Source organism: Crinia signifera, chromosome 11, assembly GCF_055691185.1.
Source record: "Crinia signifera chromosome 11, ASM5569118v1, whole genome shotgun sequence".
Classification (NCBI taxonomy): domain Eukaryota; kingdom Metazoa; phylum Chordata; class Amphibia; order Anura; family Myobatrachidae; genus Crinia; species Crinia signifera.
Genome location: NC_139227.1, coordinates 58,757,188 through 58,777,967, shown reverse-complemented (window position 1 = coordinate 58,777,967; position 20,780 = coordinate 58,757,188). Strand labels below are relative to the sequence as shown.

Genomic DNA, 20,780 nt, shown 5'->3' with positions numbered 1-20,780 from the left:
AAAAAACTTTCTATTTAATCCACTATATCGACTCTCAAATATTCTCCTAAAAGGAGTCTGGTTAATGCTCTGAGCGCCGCAACACTCCCCCCACTGAAAGGGGCTTTATGATTATTCTGGGCGCCGCACCTATCCACGAGAAAATTAATCCATGGAAGGTGCCTAGCTATCGCAATAGCTCCGCTCTAAAGGAGATGTTTGCGCTCCATCTCCATGGTGACCTGAGGTGCCGTGCGTTCCAATGGGCGGAAGCACGTCACCCCAGGATATCCAGAACTGCTATTCTGAATATAGCAATTCTTCTCTAAAAAAAAAATGTTATTTGTTCCACTCGTTTTTTGTCCTATCCAGTATTTCTAAAGTTTATTCACCTCCTGCTCATGCATCCTGCTGCTAAACAATTGTTTTTATGTATGTATTAGAAAATTTATTAATTGTCTAACCCCTCCCCCCCACCCACCATATCAAGGAGGGTATAAAAACCCACTTAGGCCAACAATTGTTACACCTTGAAAAAGCTCCCTATAGGAGCGAAACGCGTTGGTGAATCACCTGGGGCTGACTGACTGGATCCACTTCTCCACGTCCGTTACAACACCGTTTGACCTCTGAAGAAAAAACTTTTTGGCTTGTTGGACTCAAAACTCCTCCTGGGATTCACAAAACACCCAGAGACACCCCATACCATCCATTGGGCTATAAAATCTGCAGGAGATCTTGGACCCTCCATTGGGACAGCCCACGGGGTAATCGGAGCCGCCAATTCCACCAAACAACAGTGAGGTACCCCAAAACGCAAAAGGACTATCACTAATCCAACTGACCCATAAATACGGTACCGTATGGAGTATTAAACCAGTCAGTCACCCTCTGATATCCTCCCTTTTCCCCCTCCCCTCCCTCTTTAAAAAAAATTAAAAATCGGTTTTAATCATTTTTTATTGCACATTGTATGTTATAAACTGTATATTAAATATTCTTAATAAGTACCACATCATAATTTGTTCATTAGCGCAGTCATCTCCATATTCTATCTGCCGCATGTTTGCGTATATGTCTCATAATCAATGAACGCTTGATTTTATTATTCATACCCCTCACATTCCATTTGAGGAGGTTATATTTTACAGACATCCTATTTCAGTACCAAGGCCTCGTATCCTGTTATTATTTTGACTTCCCTTCCCCCCACCATTCCATAGAGATTCTCCAAATTTACACTTTATCAACCTAACATTTCCCTTTTCCTCCTGCCCTCCCCCCTCCCTGCATGCCCCCCCCCCCCCCCAGCCCTGTGACATGCCTCATCCACTGCCCTCCCTTCCCTTCCCTCCACCCTCCAAATACAACAAACACAAAAGAAAAAAAAATACATCTTAATCCTATTTTAGGGACAATTGATTTAATGACCACTAGCTGGAGGTGCTCTCCCACTCCTCCCTTTTACTCACCCCCAGTGCTGTCCTTCTATAGCTCAATCTTCTTCATCGTGGGGATACCTGACACAAGTTATATTTCAGGTATAACAACCACTTTCATACAATTGGGACCCCTGCACAGAAAAGGAAAAAGAGAAAAAAAAAACAGAAACAGAAGGCATAGCAATATTTTAGAAGGCATAGCAATATTTTTCCCGCTTGTCTCTGATCCCTGCCATTTGTGGCTCCTCTGCAGCACTTCCCCATTCCCCCCCCCCCCCCCCCCCTTACCTCAACCCAAGTCTTTTATCAGCGATAGGACATCATGCGGCCCGCTGGGAATTTCCCATCCAGCCAGGTTGCTGCCTCATTTGGGGTTGCATATCTGTCATTTTGCCATTCATTAATTTCAGCTGAGCAGCCATCTCCTCCATTTTCCCAACTAGAGGGGTAACTGTGTCTTCCAGTAGTGAGGTGCGGTTTTCCACCTCCTTAACTCTCTCTTGCACACATTGGACTGACTGGCGTATTACATCCAAATCCTCCTGCACTTTTTCTATTCTCGCCCATCACTTGCTGCCAGTGCATCCAGCACTTTTTGTATGGCGGGGCTAATTGGGTCAGGTTGATTTTCAGTTTCCGGAGGGGTATCTGGGGTGGAACTCTCTCCTCTGGATAACGGGGTTACCGGGTTTCTTACATATTTAGCCAACCGGTTTGCAGTTGTGGTGTTTTGTGACTTCCCCATCCTATACTGTTGCTCAGTTATTTCAGTACAGGCAAATAACCACTCTGAAGCACTTTATAATAGTTTTTAAAGATACAGTAGTCCACCGCACTCTATGAGATCAGTCTTATCCTAATTTAACCCCAGTTCAAGATATTTAAATAGGGCCTTTCTAGGAAAAAGATAGTCCAAGAATATCACAGTGCTTCAAACAACCAGGCAAGATTATGCTTAGAGTATATTAAGTTTAGTACTCACTCCTTTCCTAGACCACTGGCTAGGGCTTTATTCGGGCATCCCTCTGGCAACTTCCAGGGGCAAATATCTCTCCTCTTTTCAGCAGCAAAACGGGCAATGTGTCCTTTTATATGAGATTGCCTGCAGTTATCTGTCAAGCCGCATGCATGGTGACTGTCTCTCTACTCAGTGTTTCATGTGTCAGGGGTCCCCCTTTTGTCGGCGTCTCTAGGTGTCCCCCAGATATTTCTCCACAGGGAGCCCCTTTTTTATCCTTTTTAGCTGCGGCCAGGGCTCCCTTTGTCACTCGGCGTTCTGTGCCCCCACGTGTCTCGGCTTTTTCTCCCCTTTAGGAGCGGTCAGGGGTTTTCAGGAGATTTTAGCACTACTGTGCTGCAGCGGCGCTGGCTCTCACTGCCGTGCCGCTTCTGTCGCAACGTGATCTCCTCACTTCTGTCTATGACGTCTATGACTTCTGGAGTTCGCCTGTTCCTTCCAGCGATTCTTCTCGCACTCTGCTTTCTCCTGCAGCAACCTCCCTGCCTACCACATCCCAGCCTTTTCAGCGGTAACGGGTTAGCAGCATACTGGGTGGGACATTGGAGGGTTTTTAGGATTTTTCCTTCATAGTCACGGAGCGGGAGAGCACAGCGTCCTCCGACCTACTCCCTGCTATCAGTGGCCGCGGCCCGTAAAAAAAAAAAAAACGGTGCCTACGTTTTTACTAAAGTTGGTCTCTGATTTTCATTTGAACCAGGAAATGTTGCTTACGGTGTTTTGCCCTCCAGAAATAGGGACAAGTTGTTGCGGTAGGATGTGGTTCGAGCTCTGCGCATTATTTGGACAGTGAAGGCTTTTTGCAAGATCGATTTGTTGCTGGTGCTGTATGATGTTCACAAGAGACTAAGCAGACTATTGCTAGATGGTTGAGGTCGGTTATTGCTTTTAACTACACAAAGGTTGGTCAACCAGTTCCGGCTAGGGTTAATGCCCATACCATGAGGTCTGTGGCTTCCTCTTGGGCTGTGCATTATGGGACTTCAGCGGAGCAGTTGTTCAGGGCTGCCACCTGGTCCACTTCTTTTGGGGTTGTATTGGATTGGCACTGGTATTGGATAATGAACAGAATAAGGTAGTGACCAACATACACACCGTTGCTCTGTTACACAATTTTAGGCAAGGGTCGATGGTTGGTGGTGCTCCCAAATGGAGTTCAAAAGTTGAACTAGAGAAAAGGAAGTCTGGAGACGACTTAAAGGGAACCCAACAAGGTTTTTTGGGGCACACTTGTAAATGATATGGATATGATATGATGTCTTATGCATTAAAAAGTAACTTTTTTAATTTTTAAACACTTAAAATATATATATATATATATATATATATAGAGAGAGAGAGAGAGATTGAGTGAGGGTGTACATTGTCATATGAACTTCAAAAGTGTTCATTTCTTTCCTCCACATCAAAGCAATAGATCAATAACTCAAAAACGTGAGTGACTTGTCAAGTGATTGGTTTTAGATAAACACAGCGAAAATTTCTCAATAAATAACTGTTCTTGGAAAACAAGTACGATACATCAATAGTGTGACATCTAATTTTTCATCACAGATAGAGATAACAGTTATGGTGGAACAGGACACACCCCCTTGTAACAGTGGATTAGCAGTAGGAATTTTCAAAGTGAGAGTGCATAATCAAAGACAAAGCATCAGGGGGGAAAGAGAGGATATAGAAATCAAACCTCATCCCCACAGCATGTTAGCTTCTGCTGTTATGATGAACTACAGCACCGGCTATTCACTGTTAGTTCCCCAGACAGGTACTATGCCGGCCCATCACTGTTTAGCTTCTGGGTTCGGATGGTAACAGGCGGTTTCAGTGAGGTATGACTGTAGGATGATAATGAGAGAGCTCCGCTGATCTGGAATGGGCTAAAGAGTGCTTCTGCTGTTGGTCTAGCCACAGATAACACCTCCCTGTTACCACGTGAGCATTGCAGGGAGACCAATTGCAGCAGGGCCAATGAGAGAGCTCCTAAAGATTAGGAGATAGTAAATGAGGGTAGGTGTTACGCCTGTGTCCCACTTCTGCTGTCCTCAATCTTACACAGTATAGGATTGTGGATGAGAGAGGGGGAGTAAGGCTAACCTCCCTTGAGCAAGAATAAGAGAAATGGGAGAAAAGAAGAAGATGATGAGACAATTAGTGAAAATATGAATGTACCCTCAGTCCATACGGTGGCTGGTGTTCTGGGTGTCAGAGTTTAATTGGTCCGATCACCCAGTTCACCATGGGGTTTGTGTCGGTACTGTTATTGAACAAGATATATGGGTGGCAGATTCTGGCAATGAGCCAAGTTTGCACATTGGTCGCTCAGTGTCTCAGATTCTCTGAGCCTGCGTTGGAATGAAGGGGAATGAATGGAATGAAGTTTCAAGGTAATTGTCGCCCTTAGACAGTCTCCACCAAGTGAAGTAAAAGATACTTAAATTTCATACAGTGTATGGAAATGGTGATGCATTGGTATACCATAAACTGTAACAATGGCACAATATACACTTTGCTATACACTGTAGCAATGGCACAATTATAATCTGCTCCCAATGTGGATAAAGATGGAGTTTAAGACTCGGGTATTATATGCTGGTGCCATAAAGATACAGATATTCAGGGACACTGTCAGCATAACACACGATACATTAGCATGACTCTCAGCATGTAGTTGTCCTGTCACAACAGGGTTATCCTACACAGCTTGTGCAAAAGAAGACTGGAAAAACAGCAACAAATTACCATCTACTCCAAAAATGGGTAACGGACGGCCGCGTGGTACATAAGTGCTGCGTTTAGGAATAAGGTTTTGCCTGCTGATATCCTGGAAATGCAGATACTCTGTTGTGCAGTCAACAAGATATAACAAACAGCAGTGGGTGCAGAAAAAGCCAATACTTTAGCTGTCTCAACACAGCTATGTTTGTACACAGGGGTGCTATAGTAGTGCTAGCAGGGAAAGCAGAGTAGCAGGTGAGACCGTAAATCAGGAGAAAACAGTACAAATTACTATCTGATACCAGGATGGGTCACGGTCAGCGCTGTACTACATAAGCGCTGGTTTTGTACATAGAGGTACTGGGTGGTGTTGGTGGGGAAGGCAGAATGGCGGGTGATGCCGCCGTCTGCCTGGTTGCTGGCAGGCTCAGCCTGCTTTACCTTCCTATGCACGAGACAGTCAGACGCCGGAGCGGCGTGTCCATTGTGGAATGGTATGGATGGTATCCCGGGAGGGGGCGTGTACTGCGCGTCAGACACGTGTTTCGCAAAGAGGCTTGTTCACTGACGCGTGGTCCTCTGTTCACACTTTCAGCAAATTCTATCGGTTCCATGAGTTCACATCGGCGGACGCTTAATTTGGGCAAGCAGTTCTACGTGTTGTGGACCTGAGCGTACCCTCCCAAAGGACTGGCTCTTGAACGTCCCAGGGTTGAGCTGTGTCACCAGAATGGACGATAGAGAAAAGGGGATTTTTGTAAGAACTTACCATTCGAATCCCTTTCTCTGAGCCCATCCTGGTGACACAGTGATCCCTCCTTTTACGCTCAGTAAATGGTTATACCGTTTCATGTTATATGATTATTTATAATTGTTCATATTAATATGTTTAGGCATTGTACTGAGTAATGTATCCTAGTGGGCTCTTGAAGTTGTACTGAGGCTTTCTGTGATGCAGCAAGGGAGGAGCCTGCCTCTCAAAGACATAGCATAGGTGCCTGGCTCTTACGGACCCCACTACTTCCCATGGTTGAGCTGTGTCACCAGGATGGACGCAGAGAAAGGGATTTGAGCAGTAAGTTCTTACAAAAATCCCCTTATTGGGGCTCTGGGCTGAGGCGCCCACCTGTTACCGATATTATTGGGGTTCCGGGCTGAGGCACCCATCTGTTACTGGTATTATTGGGGCTCTCGGCATGGAAGGGAGACTGGATATTAGTGGGTAGAGAATGAGAACTATTTGGCAGAAGTGACTTTTGTGTCTGTCTGTGAATGATGCCCACAGATGGAGGGGCTCCAGGCAGAGAATGCAGAGGAGTGGGGCCGACGGGAGAGGCTGGAAACAGAAAAGCTTAGCCTAGAACGTGAGAACAAGAAACTGAGACTACAGATCCAGGACCTGGAGGAGGTTCTGACCCGTAAGCAAAGGCAAACAGCCAGCGCACTGGACACAGACCTGAAGTCTATTCAGGCTGAACTGTTTGAGAGGAACAAGGTGAGTTATGTCTGTAAGGTCCCGTATAGCGTGTGTCCTCTCACTATGACTGTCCCGTGTAGCATGTGTGTGTCCTTTCAATGTGACTGTCACGTGTAATATGTGTGTTTGTCTTCTCACTGTGACTGTCCCGTGTAGCATGTGCCCCCACTCACTGTGACTGTCCCGTGTAGCGTGCGTGTCCCCTCTCAATGCGACAGTCATGTGTGTCCCCTCTCAATGTGACTGTCCTATGTAGCGTGTGTCCCCTCTCACTGTGACTGTCCCATGTAGCGTGTGTGTGTCCCCTCTCACTGTGACTGTCCCGTGTCATATGTGTGTCCCCACTCACTGTGAATGTCCCGTGCAGCGTGTGTCCCCTCTCAATGTGACTGTCCCATGTAGTGTGTGTGTGTGTGTGTCCCCTCTCACTGTGACCGTCCCGTGTAGCATGTGTCCCCTTTAAATGTGACTGTCCCGTGTAGCGTGTGTCCCCCACTTACTGTGAGTGTCCCATGTAGCGTGTGTGTCCCCTCTCACTGTGACTGTCCCATATAGCGTGTGTGTGTCCCATCTCACTGTGACTGTCCCGTGTAATATGTGTGTCCCCACTCACTGTGACTGTCCTGTGCAGCGTGAGTCCCCTCTCAATGTGACTGTCCCATGTATCGTGTGTGTGTCCCCTCTCACTGTGACCGTCCTGTGTAGTTTTCGTGTCCCCTTTAAATGTGACTGTCCCTTGTAGTGTGTGTGTCCCCTCTCACTGTGACTGTCCCGTGTATCGCGTGTCCCCTCTCACTGTGACTGTCCCGTGTAGCGCGTGCGTCCCCTCTCACTGTGACTGTCTCATGTAGTGTGTGTGTCCCCTCTCACTGTGACTGTCCCGTGTAGAGTGTATGTCCAGTCTTACTGTGACTGTCCCATGTAGCGTGTGTGTCCCCTCTCACTGTGACTGTCCCATGTAGAGTGTATGTCCCCTCTCACTGTTACTGTTCGGTGTAGCATGTGTGTCCCCTCTCACTATGACATTTCGCTGTAGGAGCTTTCGGATCTGCGCCACAATCATGCCAAGTTAAAGAAGCAGCATCATGAAAAGATGGCAGAGCTGAGTCACGCCAACAGGCGCATGGAACAGCTGGAGGGGGAAGTGAAGAAGCTGCGACTCCGGGTGGAGGAACTGAAGAAGGAGCTGGGGCAGGCGGAGGATCAGGTAACCCTAACACGTTGGCCACATTGTAACCCTAACACACTGTTTCCGAAATAATGGCCTCCGACGTCAGCCGTGGCTTGCGTCTTGTTGCTTTTAGTGGGCTCGGTTTGGTGGGCAAAGGGAGTACTGGAATGGAGCGCCACTCATCTGATTTACTCCTAGATACCTGCTTTCAGGTGAGATGCATTATTCCCTCATTGCTCCAGGTTGTGGCTGCCTGCCTATTATGCTCCTGAGGACGGTCAAACATACACCAAAACAGCTGTAGTGCACGAGTATGGTTGACTTGCTGTGGTTACCTTTACTCTATTGCTTGCTGATAAGTATGGATTGGACTTTAAAATTTGATGCTGCACCCATTGCAAGATGGATTATCTTGGACTGGTTTTTTTTTTTTTTTTCATTTGAAATTGTATATAAAAAGACCTCTTTGCCTTATATTTATGATGTGCCTATATATATATATCTATATATATAGATATATATATATCTATATATATAGATATATATAGATATATATATATATATATCTATATAGGGATTTTGTACTTACTGTAATGGAGAAGCCCTTCTCCTCTGCAAAGATGGGGGCTGCCTTGAGGAGGAAGGGCGAGGCTCAGCTTGGAGCTAGGGCTCTAGTGAGGCTCTGAACTGCAGAGGCTAAATCACTCTGCTGGTTTCTAGAGGTCTCTCTATCTCTCTGAGACTGTGTTAACTCAGAGGATAACCGGGACATAACCTCAGTTAGTTATGAGGCCCAGAAAGGTGGGTCCACTGGGGTCTGTGACACAGAGGGATTAACAGTGCATTTTTCACAGTTAAGATCCCCAGGGGCTGAAGGGGTAAACTTAGCATTGCAAGTCTTACAGGCAATTCTCTTGGAGCTTCCCCCTGAAAATCCACACACTACCACACACCCAAGGGAGAGTAGGTATAGATTAGTCCAGGTAGAAGGACTGGATAGGAGAGATAGTGAAGGAAAGGAGCTGCCACAGGGTTTGAACAGTGGTATGGTCTGTAACCAGGGAGCGCTATAGCCCTAGTTGTTAACACAGCCCAACTATCTCTCTCTAAGCTCTCAACCCCCCACTGTAACTCACAGTACCTGGAGAGCTTATAGCAGGACGGTCACCAGGATCAGCGATGTACTTGAAGCCTTTGGTGGGGCTGCAGCGGTACAGGAGCCTCCCACAGTATATCGCAGCGGCGCCAGTGTAAAAAAGATGGCCGCAGCGCATGTCTCAGAGAGCGCTGGGAATAGACGGAGCTGCTGGGAGTACCGCGCAGGTAGCTCTGCCCCCTGCCCGGCAGCTCTCACTTCTCTGGCGCCAGGTTTAAAAACCCTCTGCTAGCCGCCATTTTCCTAATAACCCCTGACCACCGCCGCTAAAAGCGGTGGCAGGGAATACTTACAAACTCGCCTGCCGTCGGCGGTGAGGCTGGGAGAGGACCGCGGCGTGCTTTGGTGGGCAGCGCCCGTTGCCTCCCGAGACGGTGGTCTCAGCAGCCAGGGAGCCGGGCGCGTTACCATGGAAGCGTCTGGCTCCCTCCGGCAGGCTCCCACGTAGCAGGCAGATAGTGTATCACTATCTGCCTGTCCTCTGCGCAGTGGAAAAAACCATGCTAATTAAAAATCTTTGATGTGCTCTGAGAGCACACTAGTGTGTGTCCGCTCCCTTTCGGACACAAACTAAGACTGACCTGGAGGGGAAGTAGAAGGGGAGGAGTTAGCCACTCTAGTCTTTTATTTAAAGTGCCCATGCTCCCTGTGGTCGCCTTCTATCCCCAGTGTAACTCCAGTGACACCTAGTGGATGAAGGAGAAATATATATATATATATATATATATATATATATATATATATATATATATATATATATATATATAGGCAGGTGTGGTGCGGCACTCTCGGCATAATAAGACACACGAAGTCAGCTTCGTGTGTCTTATTATGCCGAGAGTGCCGCACCACACCTGCCCATATCTCTACCTGTGAGGGCACCGGCTCAAGTTACAAACCTGTCTCTGGGAGTGCCGATTCTTGGACAAGTATATATATATATCTTAAAAAAATTAAGGGAACACCAATATAACACATCCTAGATCTGAATTAATGAAATATTCGGTACTTGTGTATTATCACGGCACCCCCGATATGTGATCGCGCGATTTTTCATCGCATCGCATGCCATACACCCGATGCACTGCGATGCCATTTTAGCCCCCTATGCAATGATAAATTGTAAAAGCACCCTAATAGGTGCTTATAATGTTAAATGCACCCCCACGCCACCCCCCAGTATAAACGTGAACCCGAAGCGTGGCTAGCGGCGGCGGTACGCGTCCTCTGACCTTTTCATACCCCCACTATCCACGTCGGCGTGTAGTCGATTTTATAAAGTGTGGCGAGCGCAGCGAGCCCGAAGCGTGGCGAGGGGACGTGTATACCTGTGAAGTTATGCGCGTCTCCCCCCAGGGCTCGCTGTGCTCGCCACGCTTCGGTCTCGCTGCGCTGACCACACTTTATAAAATCAACTCCACGCCGACGTGGATAGTGGGGGTATGAAAAGGTCGGAGGACGCGTACCGCCACCCCTCGCGGGTGTGGGGGTGTATTTAACATTGTAAGCACCTATTAGGGTGCTTATACAAGTTATAATCACATCCCATCGCATTGTATGGCATTGTATGCCATATACAATGCCATACAATTTTAAAATTGTATGACATTGGGGAACATCACGCGATATCGCATCACATACCATCGCATGCCTTATGGTCTGCGATGCGATGGGCGCAGTGATACTACACAAGTACCAAATATTCTTATTAAATACTTCTGTTCTTTACATAGTTGAATGTGCTGACATCAAAATCACACAAAAATTGTCAATGGAAATCAAATTTATTAACCCATGGAGGTCTGGGTTTGGAGCCCCCTCATAATTAAAGTGGAAAAACACACTACAGGCTGATCCAACTTTGATGCAATGTCCTTAAAACAAGTTAAAATGATGCTCAGTAGTGTGTGTGGCGTCCACGTGCCTGTATGACCTCCCTACAACGCCTGGGCATGCTCCTGATGAGGTGGCAGATGGTCTCCTGAGGGTTCTCCTCCCAGACTTTGACTAAAGCATCCGCCAACTCCTGGACAGTCTGTTGGTGGATGGAGCGAGACCTGATTTCCCAGATGTGCTCAATTGGGCGGGTCAGACCATAGCATCAATGCCTTCATCTTGCAGAAACTGCTGACACACTCCAGCCACATGAGGTCTAGCATTGTCTTGCATTAGGAGGAACCCGGGGCCAACCGCACCAGCATATGGTCTCACAAGGGGTCTGAGGAACTCGTCTCGGTATCTAATGACAGTCAGGCTACCTCTGGCAAGCACATGAAGGGCTGTGTGGCCCCCCAAAGAAATGCCACCCCACACCATTACTGACCCACTGTCAATCCGGTCATGCTGGAGAATGTTGCAGGCAGCAGAACGTTCTCCTTGGCGTCTCCAGAATCTGTCACGTGCTCAGTGTGAACCTGCTTTCATCTGTGAAGAGCACAGGGCACCAGTGGCAAATTTGCCAATCTTGGTGTTCTCTGGCAATTGCCAAACGTCCTGCACGGTGTTGGGCTATAAGCACAACCCCCACCTCTGGATGTCGGGCCCTCATACCACCCTCATGGAGTCTGTTTCTGACCGTTTTGAGTAGAGACATGCACATTTGTGGTCTGCTGGAGGTAATTTTGCAGGGCTCTGGCAGTGCTCCTCCTGTTCCTCCTTGCACAAAGGAGGAGATAGAAGTCCTACAGTTGGGTTGTTGCCCTCCTACGGCCTCCTCCACATCTCGTGATGTACTGGCCTGCCTCCTGGTAGCGCCTCCATGCTCTGGATACTACGCTGACAGACGCAGCAAACCTTCTTGCCACAGATCGCATTGATGTGCCATCCTGGATGAGCTGCACTCCCTGAGCCACTTGTGTGGATTGTAGACTCTGTCTCATGCTACCACTAGAGTGAAAGCACCGCCAGCTTTCAAAAGTGACCAAAGCATCAGCCAGAAAGCATAGGAGCTGAGAAGTGGTCTGTGGTCACCACCTGCAGAACTACTCCTTTATTGGGGGTGTCTTGCTAATTGGCTATAATTTCCACCTGATGTCTATTCCATTTGCACAACAGCATGTGAAATTCATTGTCAATCAGTGTTGCTTCCTAAGTGGACAGTTTGAATTCACAGAAGTGTGATTATATATATATATATATATATATATATATATATATGAGGTAGAGGTGGAGGTGTAGGCCTGGCACTCCTCCAGCAGTATAGGTAACCCAGGTGCCTTCAGGAACAGAAGTACAGGATAGTGAAGAAACAACAGCGGCACTCTGGGGATTTTTAGAAATAATATATTTTCAGCAAAAAAAGCTTCCAACGTTTCGGGGTATGTGACACCCCTTTGTCAAGGTTATACGTGCACGTATAACCTTGACAAAGGGGTGTCACATACCCCGAAACGTTGGAAGCTTTTTTTGCTGAAAATATATTATTTCTAAAAATCCCCAGAGTGCCGCTGTTGTTTCTTCACTATCCTATATATATCATATATATATATATATATATATATATATATATATATATATATATATATATATATATATATATATATATATATATATATATAGAGAGAGATGGCAGCAATAACCGGCGCTCCTCACAGACAACTAGTTTAAGGAATTAATAGACACCCACTACAGTAGGTAATTGTCAAAAGATATAGATATATATATATAGATATTGCACGGTGATGGCGGCACTCAGGGCTTTTTGCAAAAAACTACAGGAGGCTCTTGTAGTTCAACGTTTCAGTGCTTGTCACGCTTTTATCAAGAACAGCATATAGATATATAGATATAAACAATCTCTATCTATGCTTGGATACTGTTCTTCTTGTGATCCCTGGTATATTGTCATTCAGATAGATGAGACACAGAATCAGACACGCAAATTACAGAGATCCCTCGATGAACAGGTGGAACTGAATGAAAACCTGCAGGTCCAACTGGAGCATTTACAATCCAGGTACATATCTCCGCTGGGTTACATATACATTACATACATACATATCTCCCCTGGGTTACATATACATTACATACATACATACATATCTCCGCTGGGTTACAGATACATTACATACATACATAAATATTTCCACTGGGTTACATATACATTACATACATATGTACATACATATCTCCCCTGGTTACATATACATTACATACATACGTACATACATATCTCCGCTGGGTTACACATAGATAGATACATACATACATACATACATACATACATACATACATACATACATACATACATACATATCTCCACTGGGCTACAGATACATTACATACGTACATACATATGTCCACTGGGTTACATATACATTATACATATGTACATACATATCTCCCCTGGTTACATATACATTACATACATACGTACATATATATCTCCACTGGTTTACAGATACATTACATACATACATACGTACATACATTTCTTCTTCAGGTTTCATGGTCCCCACAAGGTGACATCGGGGTTGTAGATGGCTTCAGAGGACCGTGGCACCAATCAGCAAAGCTTTTAAGACATCCCAGGATGCACGGCTCCTCTCCCATATAACGCTGCTCCGCTCCTCAGTTTTTTGTTGGTGCCAGCAGGAAGCTGGAGCACCTATGTTATCAGCAGGGATATATTTTGTGTCAATTGCGTTACAGTGGGTAGTGGAGTGGGAGAGAGCTTCCAGCACCCTAGACATTAAACTTCACTACCACCCAGGCAGCCAGGCTCCTCCCCTCCTCTACCCCAGGGACTCAGTTTTTCAGGGTGCTGGCAGGAGCCAGACGCACCTGATAGAGGGGCTGCTTTATGCAGCCTTACTTCAAACTTTTATTTTATTTTTTCTATTTTTTACACTGACTCTCAGTGACAGGGCAGCAGTGCTGGGGTTCTATCAGACACCCACGCTGCTGCTCCATCACCGGGGTGCGGATGCTGCAGCACCGCTTGCGAATGGTGACTGCAGCTGGCACTGGGGAGCCACAAACCAGGTAACTCGCTCCCCAACAGGAGCGTGCAGCGCTGTAAGCGGCTGTAGCAGTTGGGGGGGGGGGCGCCAAGCTGCGCTATCAAGCAGAAGAAGTCTGGTCCGCCACCTGCTCCTGCTGGACCACCAGGGATGTTAGTTTGTGGGCAGCAGCGTCGGTAAGTGGAGCGCTCAGTGAGCGCCAGATCCCTGCCATTTTTACCATTGCTGCACGTGGACACTTCCCTGGGGGTCCCCCCACATCAACCCCTCCCCGGGGACAGTAGGCAGGGAACAGAGAGATCCCGCCACTGACATCCCTTCCTGTTTGCCTGGCTGCACATGAGGAGGGACATGGAGAAGCTCTCAGCCACCCAGGGTTCCACTCCTTCACGGCCAGGACGCTTGGGAAAGTCCCCCTGTACCTCTCCTACGGGATACAGTATTGTGCTCCAGCCAGCCATAGCTGCTGCAGGAGCTCAGTGCCATTATTTCTTGCATTGTATGCCTTGTATGCTTGCCTGTATTGTGTGTACCATATTAACACTTTAGCTGCCTGTCCGTTTATTATGTGTTAAGCAAGACCATATAGACCGCCTGTATTTCAGAGGCAAGTCCAACAGGGGGGGGGCCCAGCATTGCTGTCATGCACAGCCTGAAATGTAGGCCTATACCCCCAGGACTATGTACAGTACGGCGTATGTGTGAGCTGCTATAATGCGCAGGCGCTGTTCAAGCCTACGGCCACATCACTCACACAGCTGATGGCACAGCTAGTTGATAAGGTCTCTGCTGCACTGCCCCAGTACCCTGTTATGCCAAGTGTAATCATGTTTTTATTCCCTAAATTAGAGAACTTGACTACCCCCTTCTCCATCCCTCTATCCCCTCCCCCAGAAGGACATAGTCCCCTGGGAAAACGGTCCCTAAAGTAGACACACATTTGGCAAAGTTAGTAAAATCCTCTATGCTGACCATCCCTATTGCGTCCCATAAGGACCCAGCTGATCGGAAGTTGGAGAACTTCCTAAAACTCATTTACACCACTGCCGGTGCAGTGGGTCGGCCTGCTGTAGCATCTGCCTGGGTGGCTAAGACTTTTGTTGAGTGGACAACTACTCTTGCGGCAGAGGCTGCCAAGGGGGTTCCTGCAGAAACCCTGCTGCCTACTATTGATTTGGTGCTGCACTTTTTCTGGGAGAGACGGCTCTTGATTCCGCCATTCTCACCTCCAGAGTGTCAGCTTCGGCTGTGGCTGCATGCGGATCCCCATGGCTGGAAGGCGGAACTGGACTCTAAAAAAAACTTTATAAGCTCTTCCCTTCGAGGGTTCCCTCTTATTTGGACCAGAGCTGGATAAAATGGTAGCTACGGTAGCAGCTTCTAAGTCTGCTTTCCTGCCGTCCACCCCTACCCCACGGCCCCGGGTTCCCTTACAGTCCTTTCGCTTTCAGGGCCAGGGCAGGGGACAAGCCTCCTCTAGATCTTTCCGAGGGGTCAGATCCAAACCCAAGGGCAAGCATCCCTGGGCCACCAGACGCCCCAATTCTAAGCCAGTGGACAAGGGCTCCCACCTGGGGCATCCCAAGGTTGGCGGACGTCTGTTGGGGTTCTTGGCCATCTGGCTAGAAATGCTTGGGTTCAGGACATGGTCTCTCGAGGCTACTCCTGAACTCATTCTTTTCCACAAGCCTCCCATCTGATTTAGAACAGTAAGTTCAAAAGCTGCTCCTGCCAGGAGTTATTGTACCCATCCCCTTAGCTCAAAGGGGTTCCTGGTTCTATGCCAGCCTTTTTTTTGGTCAAAAAGCCCAACGGATCCTTCCGGCCCATCCTCAACTTGAAATGGCTGAACAGGTGTGTTCGAGTCCCAAAGTTCAGGATGGAAACCTTGCACTCCATAGTTTCGGCCCTTTAGCCGGTGGGCTTTATGGCCTCCCTAGACATACAGGATGCATATCCCCACCCGGCCAGAACATCAACGGTTTCTGCAGTTTGCCCTCCAGGACTGTTATTTTCAGTTCTGGGCACTGCCCTTTGGACTGTCTACCACCCCTCAGGTGTTCACAAAGTTCATGGCCATGATGGGCAAAAGTCTGCGCAACCAGGGTGTCCGAATACTCCTGTATCTGGACGACCTGTTAATTCTGGCGCAAACCGGCGTCCCCTTTCTCCCCAGCTGGTGTCTGTGCATGCCTGCATGAGGGTCCTGGTATCGGCCTCCGACATGGCAGAATATGCTCAGTTCCACTCCCGCCTGCTACAGTGGTAGATTTTCTCCAAGTGGTCAGGATCCTACCACAACATCCCAGCCCAGACATTAGCTTTGTCTCCAACGGGACATCTCTCCCTTCGCTGGTGGCTCCTGAACCAGAACCTATCTGTGGATGTCTTTCTGGATACACCAGTGGACACTTCTCACCACAGATGCCAGCCTTCGTGGTTGGGGGGTGGTCACTTGCCAGAGGCCACTGGACCGCTCTGGGGGCCCAGCTCTCGATCAACATTCTCAAACTGAGCGGAACCCTGGCTGAGGTGTCGCCTGGTTCAAATCCAGTTGGACAATGCGACGACGGTGGCTTATATCAACCACCAGGGCGTCCCTCGCAGTCGGACCGCCATGGCGGAAGCATCCCACATTTTTGCGTGGAGAAGAAGAAGGTCTCTGCTCTCTCAGCGACCTTTATCCCAGGAGTCCTGAATTTTGAAGTGGACTTCCTCAGCCTTCAGACCCTGGATGCCGGTGAATGGGCCCTCCATCTTTAGATGTTCCAGATGCTGGTACGACGGTGGGGCAGACCCAAGCCGGACTTGATGGCCTCTTGCCACAACCACAAACTCCCCCTGTACGGGTCCAGATCTCGCGACCTGGACCCGTACAGGGGACGCCCTGTCCAGGGGCCGTTCACACTGATGTACACCTTCCCGCCAATTTCACTCCTCCTGGGAGTGATCCACAAGCTGAAGGCGGAGGGCGACACCTTGATTCTGGTGGCTCCACGTTGGCCCAGACGGATCTGGTTCTCGGATCTGCAGGCCCTGTCAGTGGTCCCACCGATTCGTCTACCCCAGGGGTGGGGAACATTATTTGTGCCAAGGGCCGTTTGTATGGGGAAAAAAATCCTTCGGGGGCCATATAATTTCTCTTACAAATTGTCCTGCTGCAGCCATACCACGCTCCGGCGGCTGCCGCTGAATAGGACTGTCAGTCTCCGGCAGTCCTATTCAGCGGAATCTCGCAAGAACTACCGACCTCTTGCGAAAATTCCCCCTGTACTTGACTCCCGGCAAAGCCGCCGGGCGGGCCGCTCAGACCGGCTATAGGGGCCGCATACGGCCCCCGGGCCTGAGGTTCCCCACCCCTGGTCTACCCCTACGCCCAGACCAGGTCTCTCAGGGTCCGTGTCTACACCAAAATTTGAGGCATCTGGCTTTAATGGGGTGGCTGTTGAGACCTTCCTGTTAAGAGCCAGGGGCTTTAACTTTCCACCCTGCTCAAGGCAAGGAAGCCTCCCTCGGTGGGGGCCTATAATCGCAATTGGAGGGCATACTTTGCCTGATGTTAGACTCGCCACTTCAATCCCAGGACTTACCATCTAGCTAGGGTTCTGTCCTTCTTGCAAAAGGGCCCGGAGGCTGGGTTACGCTTATCTTCCTTGAAGGTTCAAGTTTCAACCTTCTCCATCTTGTTCCGTCAATGGTTGGCGCTGTTGCCGGATGTCCGCACATTCCTGCATATCCAGCCTCCCTTGTCCTGTCTGCTCTTCAGGGCCCACCTTTTGAGCCCTTGCAGACTGTGGACCTGTGTTGGTCACTTGGAAGATGGTTTTCTTGTTATCAATAGCTCCGGCCAGGAGGGTGTCTGACTTGTCAGCTCTGTCCTGTAAGTCCCCTGGTATTCCATTCCGTCTGGTCGGTTCTTCGTTCCATCCCTTCTCACCTACAGAAGGTGGTGTCCAGCTTTCATGTCAAGACAGTCGGATGCTTCTCCTGAACGGTCCTTGGATGTTGTCCAGGCGTTGCGCCTTTATGTGCGCCGCACTAGGCCGTTCCGCAAGTCAGACTCTCTCTTCAAACTCTATGGGTTTCAGAAGATAGGCTGGCCTGCCACTAAGTAGACTATTACCCGCTGGATTCGCTCTTTCATCAGGCAGGCTTACTTGGACGCCTTGCTCCCGGTTCCAGTGGGGATACGAGCATATTCCACTAGGTGTGTGGGGGTGCCTTGGGCTGTTAGGAACGGTGCAATAGCTGAGCAAATTTGCAAGATGGCGACTTAGTTGTCCGCCAATACTTTCTTGCGCTTTTACGCTTTTGAAACGTTTGCCTCCTAGGACTCGGCCTTCAGTCAGAATGTGTTTGCTGCGGCACAGGCGCATGCCCTCTTCGGTGGCTGCTTTAGGACGTCCCACTGTAAAGCCTGTGTTCCTCTGTCGTGGGTACTAACGTGTTCAAAATGTGTTCTGTGTGGTGCTTCTCTTTCTTCTCTCTTGTTTCCTGCCATGGCTTGTTAAAAACTGAGTCCGTTGGCCTGGAGGTGGGGTAGAGGAGGGGAGGAGCCTGTCTGCCTGGGGGGGTAGTGAAGTTTAGCCTCTAGGGTGCTGGAAGGGCTCCTGACCAGTTCTCTACCTCGGTGGCTGTACAAGAGCCTCCTTGGGCAGCTTTTCAACAGCTTCTGGGCACCTTAGTGGATCGCCTTCAGCCCCCTGTGGTTACAACACCCTTTGTACAGGCCCCCACCATGGGTAGATACCTTATCAGCAACGGTACAAACCCTGGCACAGACTACTGTAGGAATGCAGAAATTACTGCCAGCTACTAGTCACACTGTTAAACATCAACTCTCTATTTCTTCTTCCCCATTACTCCCAGTGTTAGATGAGGACACAACTGGAGATGAAGGGGACGAGGATGATGATGAGGTGGAGGAGGAGGATACAATGGGAGATGAGGGTGATAACACTGTGGATGATTATGCTGTGGAGGAGGAGGAGGAGAACACTTTACAAGGGTCAGGGGCACCCGAGGTACACTGATATAGCAGATGTACCAGCCCTTGATGCAATAAGGCTTGTGCTCTTGTCAGACGCTGATGAGCCTATGCCAGTAGCAAAACCTAAAGATGTCTTTAAAAAGCAAAAGGTTATTAAATCTCTGATCACTTAATGGCGATCTGCCCTGATCAATGGGAAGCCTTAGGCAAGAAATCCTCAATCTCTAAAATGCTTCCCTCTAGATATCCTTTACCACCAGAGGATTGTAAATTATGGGAAACTCCTCCCCCAGTAGATTCCCATGTAACCCGACTGGTTAAGCCATTGGTACTCCCCGTTACCACAGGATCCTCGTTAAAGGATCCTACAGATAGGCACATGGAACAATGCCTTAAGACCATCTTTACGCTCACAGGAGTGGTTCAAAGACCCACAGTGGCTGCGTCCTGGGCCGCAAAAGCTACTCTGCCATGGCTCCAGGTCTTGAAGGATAAGTTTCCGTCTGACGCATTGGAGGATGCCAGACTCTGTGTTTCTCATATCAAACAGGCTGCAATATACATTATGGAGGCACTGTCAGATGAAAGTGTATTAGCCCCTTTAAGTCTTCAGCCAATTCAATACTCGTACGCCGTACCCTATGGCTACGTCCTTGGAAGGATGACCAAAAAGACCCTAGAACTGTTACCTTTTAGGGGAGATATATTGTTTGTGGAAGAACTTAACAAAATTGTAACCTCCCTGGCGGCTGATAAGACCACGTGTCTTCCATCAGCTCTCCTGCATCGACCTAAGGTTACTCTTTTTCGGTCCTTTCGTCCCCAAGGCAAAGCGAGGGGTCAAACTTTCCCTTGCATCTCTAATACAACTAAGCCCACCAAGTCTAAGCCCAAACATGCCTGGGCCACTAGACAGCCCCCAGTTAAGCCTTCAAATGGGAGGACCCTCAAATGGGAGGCTGACTTCTGCAATTTACAAAACAGTAGCTCACAACCACGGCAGACGCTGGGTGAGAGAAGTTGTGTCATAGGGATATTCAATATCATTGAAAAGACACCCCCCACAAAAGTTATTTTGCACAGGCCTCCCACCCAATCCGCAAAAACCAGAACAGTTAAAACAAATACTATGCTTCCTGTTACAATCTCAGTTGATTATACCTGTCCCACAACATCAAAGAGGGATCGGTTTTTACTCTACCATGTTCCTAGTTCCGAAACCAAACAGGACTTACAGGCCCATTCTAAACTTAAAGGCACTCAACAAGTTTGTCAAAGTGCCAAAATTCCGGAAGGAAACCTTGCGGACAATAGTGCTAGCAATAGAGCCTTGAGATTACATGGTGTCCCTGGACATACGGGACACTTATTTGCATGTCCCCATTCTCCCTTTACACCAGCAGTTTCTCCGGTTCGCTATCCTGTCCCACCATTTTCAATTTCAGGCTCTTCCATTCGACCTGGCCACTGCCCCCCAGGACTTTCACAAAAATCATGGCAGTCAGCCCTGTTTGCATTAACAGGTCATCAGTGTGTTTCTCTACCTGGACGATTTACTTCTAGTGTCCAAATCACAAGAATTTCCATCAGCACACCTGCAGACAACAATAGCTGTTCTTCAGCAGCACGGTTGGCTTCTTTTTTGGGAGAAATCCTCTCTATCACCGTCACAACGGATGCTGCACTTAGGAGCACTCCTGAACACTCAGGCACAGAGACTATTTTTACCAGCAGACAAATGTCAGTCTCTACAACGGAGAATACGTCTATTCCTTTAAAGTCCTAGAGTATCCTTCCATCTATCAATGCATATACTGGGCCTAATGGTATCGATGTTCGACATGGTTGAGTGGGCACAATTTCACTCATTT

General features: G+C 48.2%; 1 protein-coding gene and 1 pseudogene across 7 annotated transcripts in view; one reads left to right on the top strand and one right to left on the bottom strand.

The window, feature by feature from the left end:
* Positions 1-20,780, top strand: part of CCDC102A (coiled-coil domain containing 102A) — a 102,226-nt gene that overhangs the window by 77,002 nt on the left and 4,444 nt on the right. For 5 of the 7 annotated variants that reach the window (XM_083164869.1, XM_083164870.1, XM_083164873.1 and 2 more), the window contains 3 exons: positions 6,440-6,649; positions 7,668-7,838; positions 12,810-12,913. In XM_083164869.1, the coding sequence (XP_083020995.1) occupies positions 6,440-6,649; positions 7,668-7,838; positions 12,810-12,913 (485 nt within the window). The remainder of the gene's footprint in view (positions 1-6,439; positions 6,650-7,667; positions 7,839-12,809; positions 12,914-20,780) is intronic. The other 2 variants (XM_083164875.1, XM_083164874.1) reach the window with 1 other exon arrangement.
* Positions 4,164-4,282, bottom strand: LOC146046561 (5S ribosomal RNA; annotated as a pseudogene).